Here is a 14,616-nt window from a genome sequence, read left to right as displayed (position 1 = left end):
TCACGGAACGCTTAGGAAGGGGCACCATAGATTGTGGTCTTCTAGCTCCTGTCACCTGACCTCATCTACCGACACTGACTTGGAGCAAGACCATGCAGACTCATAGAAGGCACTATGGCTTTGCTCATGTGTTAGACGGTCCTGTGGTAGGAACGCTCTCCCTCTGTGTGCTCCCTTCTCTAGAAACGTATCTGATCACACACACAGGGCGGGATGTGGTTGAAGGCTGGCAGGAGAAGAGATGACAAGTGTGAACTTTAAAAAGAGCACCAGGCACGGAGCAGGCTTGGAACAATGTGCAAAATGCCTTCGAGAGACTGAAGAATCCTTTCACTCTGTGTCCTGAGAAGTTCCTGCCTATGGCCAGAAGCATACGGGACACAACAGGGGACCTGGAAGAGACATAAAGCCTAACTCTGTTTGCAGGAAATGCTTATGAAGCAGGAGAGATTCAGTCCTCCAGAGAGACTGGATTCCCCATGGGGCCTAGCCCAGTGACTGGAGGAGTAGAGAAACTTGGATGGATGGATGGATGGATGGATGGATGGATGGATGGATGGATTGAAATCATGAAGCTATGAGAACCAGAAAGTATTTATAAGTAAACCCAGAAGAGAACAAGGCCTGTGAGTCTTGAAAAAGGCTCCGGGATCGTGTGAGACATGAGCCAGAAGGAAGAATGATTTGAGAAATCAAAGAAAGACTAAAAAGGAAAAGGAAGACCAGGAAGTTGGTGAGTGAGAAGCTCAGAGCTGAGATCAATCCCGGGGAGGCCTGAGCCCCCAAAGCCTCAGCCATCACTGTGAGAAGTTAGTATCTCACTGGAGGGAGGAGCCAGTTTCTTGGAAGCTAGTCATTAGAAAGTAGCTGCCCCTTGACCTGATGCTTCAAGCCAGCACCCCAGGATTTAAGCAAAGTAAATTCTATTCCACCTGAGTATCTATTTCCCCAGCCTCCGTTTCCCTACCTGTGAGACTGAAGTAAGACTGGGTACCTGGAGCCCCTGCCATGATCAGTCTGTGCCCAACAAATGTGAGTATTTGCATTTCAGACCTGATTAGTTTAGGAATAATCCAGGCTTCAATCCCACCAGATCTCTGCAAGACACGGGAAAAACTGGATAGTAGTTAGAGTCCCAGATGACTGACATCTAGGGGACCTCAGTAGCCACCTTTCAGCAGCCAGCTCCTAAATCTGAGCTGACACTTTCTATAGTGATTGCATCCTTTAGCCATCTACTGGGCAGATTAGTTATTAAGACAGAGGAAGAGTCAAGAGGAACCTTCAAGAAAATAATCTTATCTTTTTGCTTTCCCAGTGCTGAAATAGATGCCCAAATAAGTGTTGTGATCAGCCTTAAGGCCACACAGCACCACAGGTCAGAATAAGACCCAAATCCTTTTATACAATGACCAGTCCTTACCCTGATAAGCCCTGAGGTGAGACTGTGTCCCCAAGGCCACAGATTCTGCTCAGACTCCACTACAGCCAGTGAGTGCTGGACAGTCCTGGGCAAAGCATGCTACCTCTCCGACTCCCTCAGTCTTCCTATGTGTAAAATGAGCCAATAATAATCTCTGTGTCACAGGGTGGCCACAGACTTAAAATGCGAATCATACATGAAAATATACTGTGTAAGCCATCCGGTCATCCTCAGCCTGCTGGACATCCTTTTCCAGAATGAGGCACCCCTCTGTTTCTTCTCCAACCAATTCTAATCCATAGTAAGCTGACTTACTCTGCTTCATTTGAAGGGTTGCTAGAGTCCTCTGGCTACAAAGGGCTTGTCCAGGTTGGGGAGGAATCCTGGCCATCTACAGTAGAGACCAAAATGAATGATGTCTAGTCTTGAGTCCTGGGGTGAGTCTCAGGAAAGACAGGAGATGAGGGCCACAGAGTCTGGGGTGCGGACAAAAGGATTGGGTGTATGGGACAAGAGAACATTCTAGGCTGGCACAGCCCTGGGGAGGATATTGAAGAAGAGCAGGGAAACAGAAACTGTAGCCCACAGCACAGCAGGCTCTCCAGTGGGGCACAGAGGGAAAAGAGAGGAGGCAGAAGGACTGGGGAGGCCCCGGCACGGTCAAGGATCTGACTGCCTTTCCAGTGTCCTGCCTCGCAGACCTGTTGCTTGGTTTCTAGTCCATTTCTGAGAAAGCCCGAATCTGCCCCTTCACAGCCTTCAACAACGGACTCCTAGGGTGGAGCCACTGTTCAGGACGAAGAAAACTGCTATGCCATGGGCCTGCGGAAGTAAGGAGAACAAGGGCACACCGAGAGCGTCAGCGGGCTCAGAAAGAGGAAGCGGTTCTCTCTCATTTCTGCTTCTGGGCATGGGAAATACCCGCTCTTCTCCCAGACTTCAACAGCTGTCCTTGTCCTCACCTGCAGCCACAACACCTGGGCCCGGGACTACCTGGGGCTCCAAGTCTAATCATCCTTTCAAGTTTCCAGAAGGTTTCTGAGTCCTGCTCATCTCCAGGGCACCCGACAGGGCCCCACAGACCATGCCAACCGTAGAAGATATTGAGGCTGCATAACCTGTGAGTTCAAAAGTGGGGTCCAACCTGCAGAGCCAATATCCAAGGCAGAGGGGAGCCAAAGACAACAGGCTCTCCTCTCTCTATCTTTCCTGGGAGTTCTTTGAGGAAGAGAGAGGATCCAAAGCCATGAAGGATCCCTTTCTACATGCTTGGAGCATTGTATCCAAGCCCATCTGAACTGGGAATAAAAGCCCCCCGCCCAGTCCCTGGCAGGAAGCAGGAAGGACCTGCCAAACCTGGCTCATTCCTTCCTCCACAGTCTGCTATTGGTCAGAGAGAGATTAGAGTAACAAAAAATAAAAAACATAGGAACTTCAGCAAAAAGTGAAGATAAGGAGAACAAATATGGCCAGAGCTCCCCTTCCTGTCTCTGTTCTGGCCTCGGCATTCTTTATCCTGGAACTTGGGGCCAGTTGATCCAGTGGCAGGCTTGAGCAGCACAGGCCTCTTCTGTCTTCCTCCAGCCACAGCTGCTCCGCATTCAGCCTCTCTGGCTGGAACCACTTTATACCAAACACCTACTGAGCCAAATCTCCTAGCACCAGCTCCACCTCTGTCCAGTAGGTCACAGGCAGAGGAGGAAGTGATGAGGGAGAGGGAGGTGACACATTCTAAAGTCCTTGTCCATAGCTGCTTTGTTCAGCCTCAGCCAGGGGCTCCCCACTGCTCCAAACCCCCAGTTGCTTTCTGCCACATGGGGTAGGCTTTACATGGGACAGCAGAGACCGGGGGATAGACCCCACTCTATGCCCCATGACCACCCAGTTCAGGGGCCTAAACAGGGAAATGGTTTCTCACTGTTCTGGTCGTGTGTAGTGGGCACTGAGGTCTGTCACTAGAGGGAGAACTAGTCAGAGGGAGACAGCCACGGTGGGGAAGGGTGGAAAATGGTCAAACCAATCACAGAGATTGAAAGGTCAAGATAAAGACCCAAGGTCAGCCTTCAAGGAAGTTTGTCACTGATGGAAAAGTTAAAAACCATTTCTGAAATCACTCTTCTAACCACAGAACTCCCTAATGAAAATTATTGGTTCTCCAACCCCTGGTATCAACTTTACAGAATGAAATGGCAGGAGATTCTACATGACAACTTACACTGTGGAGTCGGGGGCCCTTCCCATTCTGGGCGGCATAAGAGAGGAGAAGGGCAGACCTGGCTGTGATTCCTGAGACTCTCTCTCCTGGAATACAGGTCTTCAACCCCGGGGCACAGTTTCTTCTCCAAGTCCTCGAAGAAAACTGCTAGGGCTGGTCAGGCCCATCCACAAAGGCCCAACTCTACGAGGGCTGTCAGAGGACCGAGAGAGGACTCCTCATTCTCCATGCTCAGGGCTAGGCAAGGCTTTCTGGGCCCAGGAAGACTGAAAGGAGCCCATGATGACTCAGGAGCCTTTTTCTGGCATAAAGAGAAGAGACGCTAAAAAGAGAAGGTGGCTGGAGAAGGACTTTGCTTTGCCATCAATCTTGCCTGGCTCTCCCGGGAAAGAGTAGAAGGACTGAGTGATGTATTTGTGTTACGAGTGGTCCTTGGTGCTGGGCTTGACAGCCTGGATCCTCCTAAGAGCTTACGTAGACATCAGGCCCCACTGAGGAGTCTGCCCTCCTACTCACCTCTCCTGACCTCCAGAGGCTAGAAGCATCTCTATCAGACTCTTTCATTGGAGAACTTCATGTAGCCGCCATCTGGACTGCTCATGTGGCCACTGATGGTGAAGGGTGGCCCCACTTCCAAGTCCTTCAGGTTTCTGAGACAGAGTTCCAATAAAACGGTTGAAACTGAGAACTTGGCCTCTCCCTGGGACCTGTCTCCCTAGACTAGAACCTACAGAGTGGTTCCTAGAAATAGGGCAATCTTTAGGTCACTGATTCGTTGACTTCTCTTTCCAGCGAAGATTCAGCTCATCTCTCAGGGCCAGAGGAGAAGCAGGCTTGCCCTATGGCAGGGAATAGGGAGATGATGCACCCCAAGAGGTCTTCCTGACTTCTCTTCCTAAAATCATGACTTCCTTTAATTGTTTTCTTTTTTGAATCCCTTACTGTGTCCAATATTATATTTTTTACAATCAGGCTTATCTCCAGCATTGACAGTGAGATGCATAGAGACAGAGAATATGCCAAGCCATCTTTGTATTCTTGGAAATAAATACCATAAAACTTGCTATAATAAAAGCTTTTCTTAATAAATAATAAACAGATGGGGGGTAAGTGCATGGATGGATGGATAGACAAGTAGTGTGGAGGTGAGCATGGATGATACACACATGTTTGGATGAGTGCATGGATGCATATGTATATCTATGAATGCAGAAGTACATGAATGCATGTATGGATTTGGGATGACTAGTGGGGGTAGACGGGTGAATAAGTAGAGTAGGTGCGTGATGCATAGATGAATTGGTAAGTAGTAGGACGGGTTGATGGGTAGATTGATGACTAAGTGCATAGGTGGGTAGGTTGATGGATGGTAAGTGTATGGATGAGTGAGTGGGTAAGCAAGTTGTACATGAGTGGATGAGTGGATAGATGGATGAAAGCATGGATGGTGTGTTCTTGGCCTGAGAGTGAATGCTGAGATGATTGCTATTGTCAGGGCCTCTCAAGGTGCTGTCTGGTGGCATGTTTGACTCTGAGAACTTTTCTAAATGGAGTATTTCTGGTTTACTTTGGAGAGAGCCAGGGAAGGGAAGCAGTAAGTTCCATTTCTGTCTCTTAATTCTTTTTTCATTATGTTTAGCCCCCAGTGATAGCCCACCCAGATCTGTCTTGGATCTACTCACCGGATCTGGTATAAGTTGAAGACAAAATTAGGCCCTGGGAAGACAAGCAGAAAAGAGAGTTAGGACCTCCAGGGGAAGTGACTATCATCTCTCTGGGAATAACTGGTGCTTCCCCCTCACCTGTCCAAAGGGTAAACAGGCTGACCTTGGGGTGTTGTGGGGGGCTCTCAAGATCCTTCACAGTCTTTCCAACAGGAGCCCTGATTACCCTAGGAAGGAAGCACTTCCAGCCCCTCTAACAACCAGACCTAGGCTTCACCCCAGCTCCATGTTCCAGCCCTGTAATTTTCACCACATATCCCTGTCTGCTTCGGTAATGGAAGCTGAGGGGTAATGATGTCACTCAATTGGGAGAGTACTTTTCTTGCACATGAAAAGCCTTGAGTTCCTTCCCCAACATAGTTTAAACTAGGTGTGGTAGTGTATAGCTGCAATCCTAGCATGTGAAAGGTGGAGGCAAAAAGATCAGAAGTTCAAGGTGTCCTTAGACATATAGGTAATCCAAGGCCAGCCTGGGCTAGAGGCAATCTCAAGAAAAAAAAATGTAGGCTGCAGTTGAACTAAATGTGCTTGACTAAATTCCCAGAACTCAGTAGATTGAGTGAGGCAGGAAGATGGAGAGTTTGAGGAAAGCCTGGTATCCATATCAAGACCATATAAAAATAGGGCAAAAAATGGAATAACTTCTTCATGGTGTGGAATTATAAAAATACATACCAAGGGAAAGGGCATTGGGACATAGTAGATGCTCAATAGATGCACACTTCATGGACACAATACACAGACACCAGTGGGGGGGGCGGGGGTGAAGGGAATGACAGGGAACACAAGCAGACCCACAGACAGAGACTGACACATAAAGAACCAGCCTGGCTCCCTGGCCTTCCAGGCGTTGCCCTTGGTCTTGGGGAGTTCAGAAAAATAGAAGCTGGCTGCTTCTTCCAGTGGGAGGAGCCTCCATTCCCTCGATAAAGGCCCGCCTCCCCATCTGAGCCCCACTAGAGCTGCTCAGGCAAATCTTCAACCACTGCAACCAGCAGAGGAAATATTTTTGCATCCTGCTCTGCTGAAAGGCTTGCCACCCCGCCCAACCTTGCCAGCTCATAATCTGCTCTGATGATCTACTGGTGAGGAAGGGCAAAGCAGAACTTGGGGCTGTTTGGCATGGGTGGGGCTCACTCACCATCCCAGCAGTACCCGCGCTGGTACCACTTGGCCAAGCTGTAGCCAAGGATGGACACCAGCAGCAGAGACAGTCCCACTCCGAGGATCATGCCCAGCGAGTTGATGGAGTCCTCACCTGCAGAGAAGCCATGCATCTTCACACACACTGCACCAAAGCCCTGCCCACCTTACAACTTCCCTCCTCTTCGTCCCACCGGGATCAAAGCAAGAGTCCTCCATAAGACTGCCAGGCTAAGCTGGCTGCTTCAGCCCAACCTGCTGTGGAGGGAATATCTGATACCTGAATTTTGAAACTGCATTCATGTGATAGCTTCAGCATGTTGATCCAAAGGCACAACACCCCTCTGGCAACAGATATTTCAGAATTGGGGAGATTCCTGAAATCATGGGCATTCTACTTAATAGAAGATGCTCTGCCTTCTTGGAGAAGAGCCTGGAAGGCTTAGCCCCAGCATGATCTTGGTGGCCAGGAGACCCCCAAGAACACAGTCCATAGGCTGCCTGGTCTCTTCCCCTTTTGCAAAGCCCATGTACCCAGTGTATCCAAAGAGCACTCTGGTTGCTCCTTCTTCCCTTTTGTGGTCTGAACTCTCTGCTAAATTTATATATTATTTGTAAGGCTAAACCAAGAGCAGGAGACAAAGAGTGGTTGGAAGTGTACAGGGAAATGAGAGGACAGAGCAGAAACAGAGGAGTGGCCAGGTTCTGAGGCTGATGGTGGGTACACCACAAGGCAACTCATCTGTGCCAGGGCAGGGGAGGAAAGGGAAGCTGTTGAAATAGGATGGAGAAATAGAAAGACTCCCTGTGTCCATGGCCTGAGGGCAGAGGCTCTAGGGATATCGCCACAAGTCTGGGAGGTGTGTTGGTTGAGCATAGACTTGGGAGCAGGCAGTGCTTGAAGTCCAGCCCCATTGCCTATATGAGGTGGGAGCCCTTAGTCCCTTTATCCTTCTAGATTTCAGCAGTTCTGATGGATTATTATTATGGATCACACTATGCAAAATGCACAGTTATTGGAATAATTAATGGGAATGTCAGGAAAAGAGGACACTTAGGATCAGACCTGGCACACACCACATGCTCAATAGATATTAATAATATTGTTATTGTTGTCATCATTATCACCATCAGATTCATCAAATATGCAAGTGTTATCAATCTAGCTCTTCACGGTTTGCTACCCAAGCCACGTTTCCAAGCTCCTTGATTGTTCTTCCCAGTAAAATAGCCAGGTTAAAGCCAGATATGGCACCACTTAGGAGGCAGAGACAGGTGAGTCTCTGTGAGTTTAAGGCAATACTGGTCTATATACTGAGTTCTAGACCAGTCAGGGGTACATAATGAAAAACTGTCGAAATGAGAAAAGACAGGTTATTATTCTCCACTCCTGATGATAAAATGACTGTCAAATGCAGAAAGAAGGGGGTCTTGCTTTCTAGTCATAAGTTTCAGAAACTCGGTTCCATGGAGAAAGGGAAGATGTTCACAGTATGGGCAGGAAGTGAGAGCAAGACTGACCCTCTGTCTATATTAGAAAAGAATCCACAGCCTTGGGAAAAATCAGGAGATGAAGAAGGATAAGTAGTTTACAAGGATGTCAGTAAGTCCCAGAGAGGGCATCCATGCTTTTTCCCCAAAAATTGAATCCAAAGTGACAGTAGGATTCCCAGACAGGATTGTGGGAACCCAGAGCTAAGCAGAGCTTCAAGAAGACAGTCAGAGCCCACTTAAAAATAGTGTCTGGGTAAATGGAGTCTCAGAGAACCTTAGAGGGCTACTGTGCCCAGTCACAGCTTGGGACAGTCAGCAGCTTATTATCACCAAGAGAGGCAGAGAAGTCATAGATTCCCTGCAGGCCTGAATAAGCTACGTGGAGGGGCCTCAGGGCACCTCTGCAGTACCGTGCCTAACTGATGCTCAAACCCATCGCCATGCAGATCACCATGCATGTTTGTGGGAGCTGGTGACACGAGGAACTCTTTACTTTTTGTTTTTAGTTTTTTGTTTTTTGAGACAGGGTTTCTCTGTGTAACAGCCCTGGTTGTCCTGGAACTAGCTCTTGTAGACCAGGCTGGTCTCGAACTCACAGAGATCCGCCCATCTCGGCCTCCCGAGTGCTGGGATTAAAGGTGTGTGCCCCTACTGCCTGGCAACACCAGGGACTCTTCATTACTCCTTCCAGACCCCTTCAATCTCTTAGAACAAGTTGGGAACAGGGATTTCCAACACTAGTGAAGAGTCTGCCATCTGAGAAAATGAAGACTAAGATATTAGATTCTAGGAACAGCAGAGTCACAGTTCTGACACACATGAGTTTGTCAACTGGCACTTGCGCCTGCTGCTAACGGCCAGATAGTAAAGATTACAAATGTCTCAAAAGGGATTAGCAACCATACAGACAGGCTCAGTGGAGTGGGCTTGTACTCTTCGGTACCTCTGCAAATGTGTAAGGGCACAGCATCCACTACCTACCCTCTTGAAGCAGAGAACAACCCTTTTCAGACACCAAACCTCGTAGCACCTTATCTTGAATATCCCCGCCTTCAAAACCACAAGTAACAAATTCTCACTCCTAACAAATTAGCCAGTGTTAGATACCAAAGGACTACAGTGGACAGAGAAACCTGTAAAAAAAAAAAAAAAACAAAAAAAAAACACTGAACTAGAAGTGGCCTCGGTGGGGACAAGTGCAGGATTGGAGAGCCATGAGTAAACCTGTGCTAGACCAAGACGTTTCCAGTCATCCCACAAGTAGTGGATGGCATCTTTCCTGCACAGGTACAAGCTTTATAGAAATAAATAGAGGAGACAGAACTCCATACCCTCATGGAGGAACCATTCCTGTGGAAGGAGACGGCCAATGAGAAAAGAAAGAAAGAAAGAAAGAAAGAAAGAAAGAAAGGAAGGAAGGAAGGAAGGAAGGAAGGAAGGAAGGAAGGAAGGAAGGAAGGAAGAAAAGTAGATTGATATGTGAGACGACGGTGCATGCCAGGGCAAGCACACAGAGCAGTGGAGCCAGAAATCCCTGTGGGGTGGAGGGGAGAGTTTGAATAATGTGTTCAGGGAAGCCTCAGGAAGGAGGAGTGGACGAGCAGATGTCCAATGGAGGTGAGAGAAAAAAAATGCCAGGTAGACATCAAGAGTAAAAAAAAAAAATGTCCTCCACAGAGGAAGCAACAAGTTCCAAGAGAACTGTGGCACTCTGTTTGGTGAGCAGTGCAGGAACGGGGTGGGTGGTGGGAGCCATGTTACAGTGCTTCAGGCACAAAGAGGGGAGCCCAGACTTCTCCCTGAGCAAACTGTGTGGTCAGTACAGGACTCTGAGCAGAGGCCATCTAAAGACAAAAGACCAAAAGCAAAAACAAAATTCCTACACTTAGGCATCCAAGACACAACTAATTGGAACCTGGTCCCAGTGAACACATGGTGTTGTAAATATTCGGAGCCTGATCCTAAGGACCCACGATGCACTGCGGAAGGGGCCAGTCTTGAGAAGGACAGCCTTCACTTTAAACTGTACTGCTTAACAAGCTAGTGAAATGCCCGCCTATCTAAGCAGATATAGGCGGTTCGCAAATGGCCTATGAAAGACCAGATAATCACCCTTCCCCCCATCTACTATAGAGAAAATCTTTCTCCCTCTTGGCAATATACTCCCCATCCCCAGAACTCACACACTGCCTTCTACTAGTATACTCCGATAAGTTCTCACTATCTTTTCATGTACTGGGTAAATTATTTTTATCACTCACATCACCGGTCTTTCTAAACACTGTGTCATGTGATGGAGGACATGATTGACAGAGGGCTAACCCCAACTGTGAATAAAGATAGAAAGGGGTGACACTGGAGAAGGACAGTCGGGAAGCTTCTGCAGAAGCTCAGACAAGTAATAAACACCAGAGGAAACCCAAACCAGTAACCAAGGTCAACACAAAAGCAAGGTCATTGTCTTAGGTTGCTTTCTGCTGCTGTGATAGAAGACTCTGACCAAAAGAATTTTAGGTGAGTAAAAGTGTTTGACCTTTTCCTCCAGGTCACAATTCATCACTGAAGGAAGTTAGGGCAGGCACTCAAGCAGAAACCATGAAGGAATGCTGTGTATGAGCTCATTCACAGATTCTGCTTAGCTTTCTTAGACATCCCAGGTCTAGGGATGCTTCCACCCACAGTAGGCTGGTACCACCCACATCAATCGTCAATCAAGACAATCTCTCATTGATATGGCCACAAGCCAATCTGATCTGGAGGTCCCGCCCCCCCATTGAGTCTCCCACAGATGACTCTGGGCTGTTACCAGGGCGACAGGTGAAGCCAGCTAGCACCGTCACCTATGAAAGAGAGGACAGAGATTCCAGAAGCTCTTTAATATCTAAGGGCTGGTGACAAGAGCAGAGGGACAGGACCACCCTTCATGGTTTTCAACTAGCATTGACTGTTGAAGCAGAATTTTGAAGGGTTTTATCAAAGAAAGGTGGCCAAAAATAGAAAACACTAGAAGGAAAGCACGAATAGGGTACAGTCACTGGCCTGAGTTCGGAGGCGAGGGAAGGAGGTTGCAGTTCTGTCTACGCCTCCTTTGCCCCACCCCCATTTGTGCCTTCTGAGATTGCTTGCAGAAACACTAATTACTCTGATTTACTCTCTCAATTTTTCCAGTCTGCTCATTTAATAGACATTCTTTACTTGGTCTCCTCTTTATACCCTTAAATTTTTACCATAAAATATTCCTGCTATAGCCATATAGAATAGCATGGTAAGCAACACCGAGCTAACTTCTAATCGCCAAAGATCATAAAAATCGCTCCACTCTTGCTTATTAAAGATCCCAAGCAGAGAGAATAACTGGTCAATGGGCTGAGAACAAGGCCGGTGAGTGCTCAGCCCTCAGTGGGACGTCTGTATCAGCCCCTCAGTCAGCCAGCTGAAGAGAACTCTGCCTTCTGGGTACGGTGTGGCTGTTGGTCTCATGAATTCATAGCAGCTGTGGTCACCTACATAAGACCTGAGCAAGACCAAGGCAGCCAAAGTTCTAGTGAGGATGGGGGAGGGCCTCCCCAGGTCCCACTCATAACTGAGGAGCTGCTGGCAGTTGATAGTTGCTGGAGAAGGAAAATCTGTTCTCCTGTGGGGATGTGGACACTGATGGGTCACCCATGCTCCAAGGGTATGTCTATAAGGGCAGCACTAACTAGACTTAGTGACTTATTAAAAGAAAAAAGGGGGCATGAAGTTTAGGGTACATGTGATGGCAGAATGCCAGGGAGATGGAGGGGGAGATGGGGGAGCAATATATCAGATTTCATTCTATACAAGAATGAAATTCTCTGAGAATAATCTCTTTTGAGAGCCCACTTTTAGACTAGCCCTTCCTTCTTTTCCACTTAAGTAATCCGTCTTCCAAATTTGGCGTTTGTCTTTCCTGTGCATATTTAAAAATCTGTTCCTTCATAGTTTTTACATAAATTGTATAAAATACACTATAGGGCCATTCCACTCCAGCCACTGTGGAATAATGAGGACCAGATTCACTTTTGGTTTTTCAAGACGATTTCCCTGTCCTAAGACTCACCCTGTAGACCAGACTGGCCTCAGACTCACAGAGATCTGCCTGCTAAGTGCTGGGTTTAGAGGGATAGGCCAGATTTTCTTTTCATCTTAAATGACCAGAACTTCAAATAAAGTGTATAATGGGCAAGATGGGCTCTATACTTCCTGGGAGAAGAATGTGAAATGAGGAAGACCGTTCTGTATCCGGGTGTGGACACATGACCAACTGCCCCATGCTCCTGCCCACCATGCCTCCACAGCCGTGATAGACTATGAATGACCAATCTACATCCGGGTGTGGGCACGTGACCAACTGCCTCATGTTCCCGCCACCATGCCTCTACATCTATGATAAACTCAGACTGTAAGCCAAAAATAAACCCTCTACCTCGCTCCAGCTGTTCTTGCTGGGTCTTTTGACACAGCCTCTCACTCTGTTTTCCATACAGATGCAGAGGAAAAGTAATGCAATGAGCAAAGAAGAAGCAGTGGGGAAGAGCGCAGACCCCATTTCCATCTTCCTGCACGTTCTACCTTTTATGAACAGGCGCACCCATTGCTTTAACGACCGAAAAATGAATAGTTTTCTAGGAAGTAGAATTAAGCGCCATTTTTATCTTTCTGCATTCAAAACATTTAACCAAGGATCAGCTGTCGTCAAGTCAGATTTTGAACAATTTTAACGGCAGAAAGCCTTTGCCTAGTGTTTACTTAGGCTTTCCTTAGTATTTTTATTACACTCAAGTGTATGTGCCCACATATGCCACAGTATGCATATAGAGATGCATCCTTCCACCATGTACGTCTGGGAACTGAACTTGGGTCATCAGACTTGGCAACAGGAACAGGTAGGTTCCTGCCAAGCCATTATGGTGAGCCTAATATAGGGTTTTTAGTTTAAAACTCTGTATCATCTTTGAGGCTGCTCTGTCAGGAACACAGACCTGAGAAAGTCTTTATTAATGCAAGTGTGTTTCTTTGTTTCTATTTTAAGCCAAACTTCAGCCTGTGGCCTGTGGGAGATCTGTCTCTGTCTCTGTCTCTCTGTGTGTATCTCTCTGTCTCTCTGTCTCTCTGTGTCTCTCTGTGTCTGTCTCTGTCTCTCTGTGTGTAACTCTCTGTCTCTCTGTGTGTAACTCTCTGTCTCTGTCTCTCTGTCTCTGTCTCTCTGTCTGTCTCTCTCTCTCTGTCTCTCTCTGTCTCTCTCTCTCTCTCTCTCTCTCTGTGTGTGTGTGTGTGTGTGTGTGTGTGTGTGTGTGTGTGTGTGTGTGAATGTAGAGACCAGAAAACAAACTTGGGTATCATTTCAGAGGTATAGTTCACCTCACACTACTGTTTGTTATTGTGTGAGACCTGTTTTCATGGGTCTGAAGCACACTGAGCAGTCTAGGTTGGGTGGCCAGCAAGACTTAGGGCTCTGTCTGTCTTCACCTCCCTCCCCAGCACTGGGATTACAAATGCCGACCTCCATGCCCAGCTCTCTTGACATAGGTCTTAGAGATGGGGTTCAGGTCCTTATACTTGCAAGGCAAACATTATGTGAAATGAGCCATTTCCCCCGCCCCTGCGGTGATTACTTTTAATTGTCACTATCTCACTCTTTATTTCCTGTCCTACGATTTCCATGTAAGTTAGAACAAGCTCAAGGGTCACAAGGTCAAAAGTGGAAATGGAGACTCTACAATTATCAGGCTACTGGTCACACTACGACAAGGAGAAGGGAGCCTGCCACCTTGTGATGGCACAGCCCCAAAGACAGAACACTCAGCGAACGTCCCTTGGAATACGTGTCCTTCGGGCTGCCAGCTGATAACCAGGCTGTGACTATGACTGAAAGTGAGGAGCTTCCCTCTGAAATTCATATTTTGCTCTGGATCCACCTGAGCTCTCAGCAACACCTGTGGATGTCTTTAGCGCCACATGACATTCTGCACCCAGGGAGCGTTGGTCCTCATGCTCAGAGGGTTTGTATGGAGCTCTCATGTGCCAAGCTCTGTGCCCAGGATATACTAGGCATAGAGTGGTCATGGCAGAGAAGTCCTGACTTCATGAAGCATGGTCTGTGGGAAGCCAGTTAGTTAATCACTTTAGGGATCATATGTTTGCTGAAGCACAGTGGATCAGAGCCCCAGAAGAACAGGGGAACTGGACTAGCGTAGGAGGCCAGAAAAGGCCTCTCTGAGTGTGACGCATAGGCAAGGCCAAGGAGATAATGTGAATTTTTAAAAAAAAAGTGTGAAGCTGCAGCATTTTATATCCAGAAAACAGCACAGACAAATATCTGGAATAGAAATAATGGACAATTAAAAAATATTGAAAGAATAGTGTGTGAGACTGGAGCATACCCTGATGTGGGGTCAGGGTGCGGAGTAGGGCTGGGTGTGGAGTGGGGCTGGTGTGGTGTGCAGTGTGGCTGACGTGCAGAGTGGCTGGTGTGGCATGCAGTGTGGCTGGTGTGGTGTGCAGTGTGGCTGGTGTGGTGTGCAGTGTGGCTGGTGTGGAGTGCAGAGTGGCTGGTGTGGTGTGCAGTGTGGCTGGCGTGCAGAGTGGCTGGTGTG

General features: G+C 47.6%; 1 protein-coding gene across 3 annotated transcripts in view; it reads right to left on the bottom strand.

Moving 5' to 3' along the window:
• Positions 1-14,616, bottom strand: part of Smim35 (small integral membrane protein 35) — a 62,096-nt gene that overhangs the window by 4,098 nt on the left and 43,382 nt on the right. For 2 of the 3 annotated variants that reach the window (XM_085688678.2, XM_048416735.3), the window contains exons 2-4: positions 6,504-6,620; positions 5,321-5,354; positions 4,155-4,288 (exon numbers count right to left, since the gene is read on the bottom strand). In XM_085688678.2, the coding sequence (XP_085544804.1) occupies positions 4,189-4,288; positions 5,321-5,354; positions 6,504-6,620 (251 nt within the window). In that variant the 3' untranslated portion in view covers positions 4,155-4,188. Of the gene's footprint in view, positions 1-4,154; positions 4,289-5,320; positions 5,355-6,503; positions 6,621-6,785; positions 7,062-14,616 lie in introns of those variants that run through there. The other variant, XM_048416733.3, reaches the window with a different exon arrangement.

This window comes from Myodes glareolus, chromosome 4 (genome assembly GCF_982192425.1).
Source record: "Myodes glareolus chromosome 4, mMyoGla1.1, whole genome shotgun sequence".
NCBI lineage: Eukaryota > Metazoa > Chordata > Mammalia > Rodentia > Cricetidae > Myodes > Myodes glareolus.
Note: the sequence above shows the minus strand (reverse complement) of the source record. Positions and strands in the feature narration are given on the sequence as shown.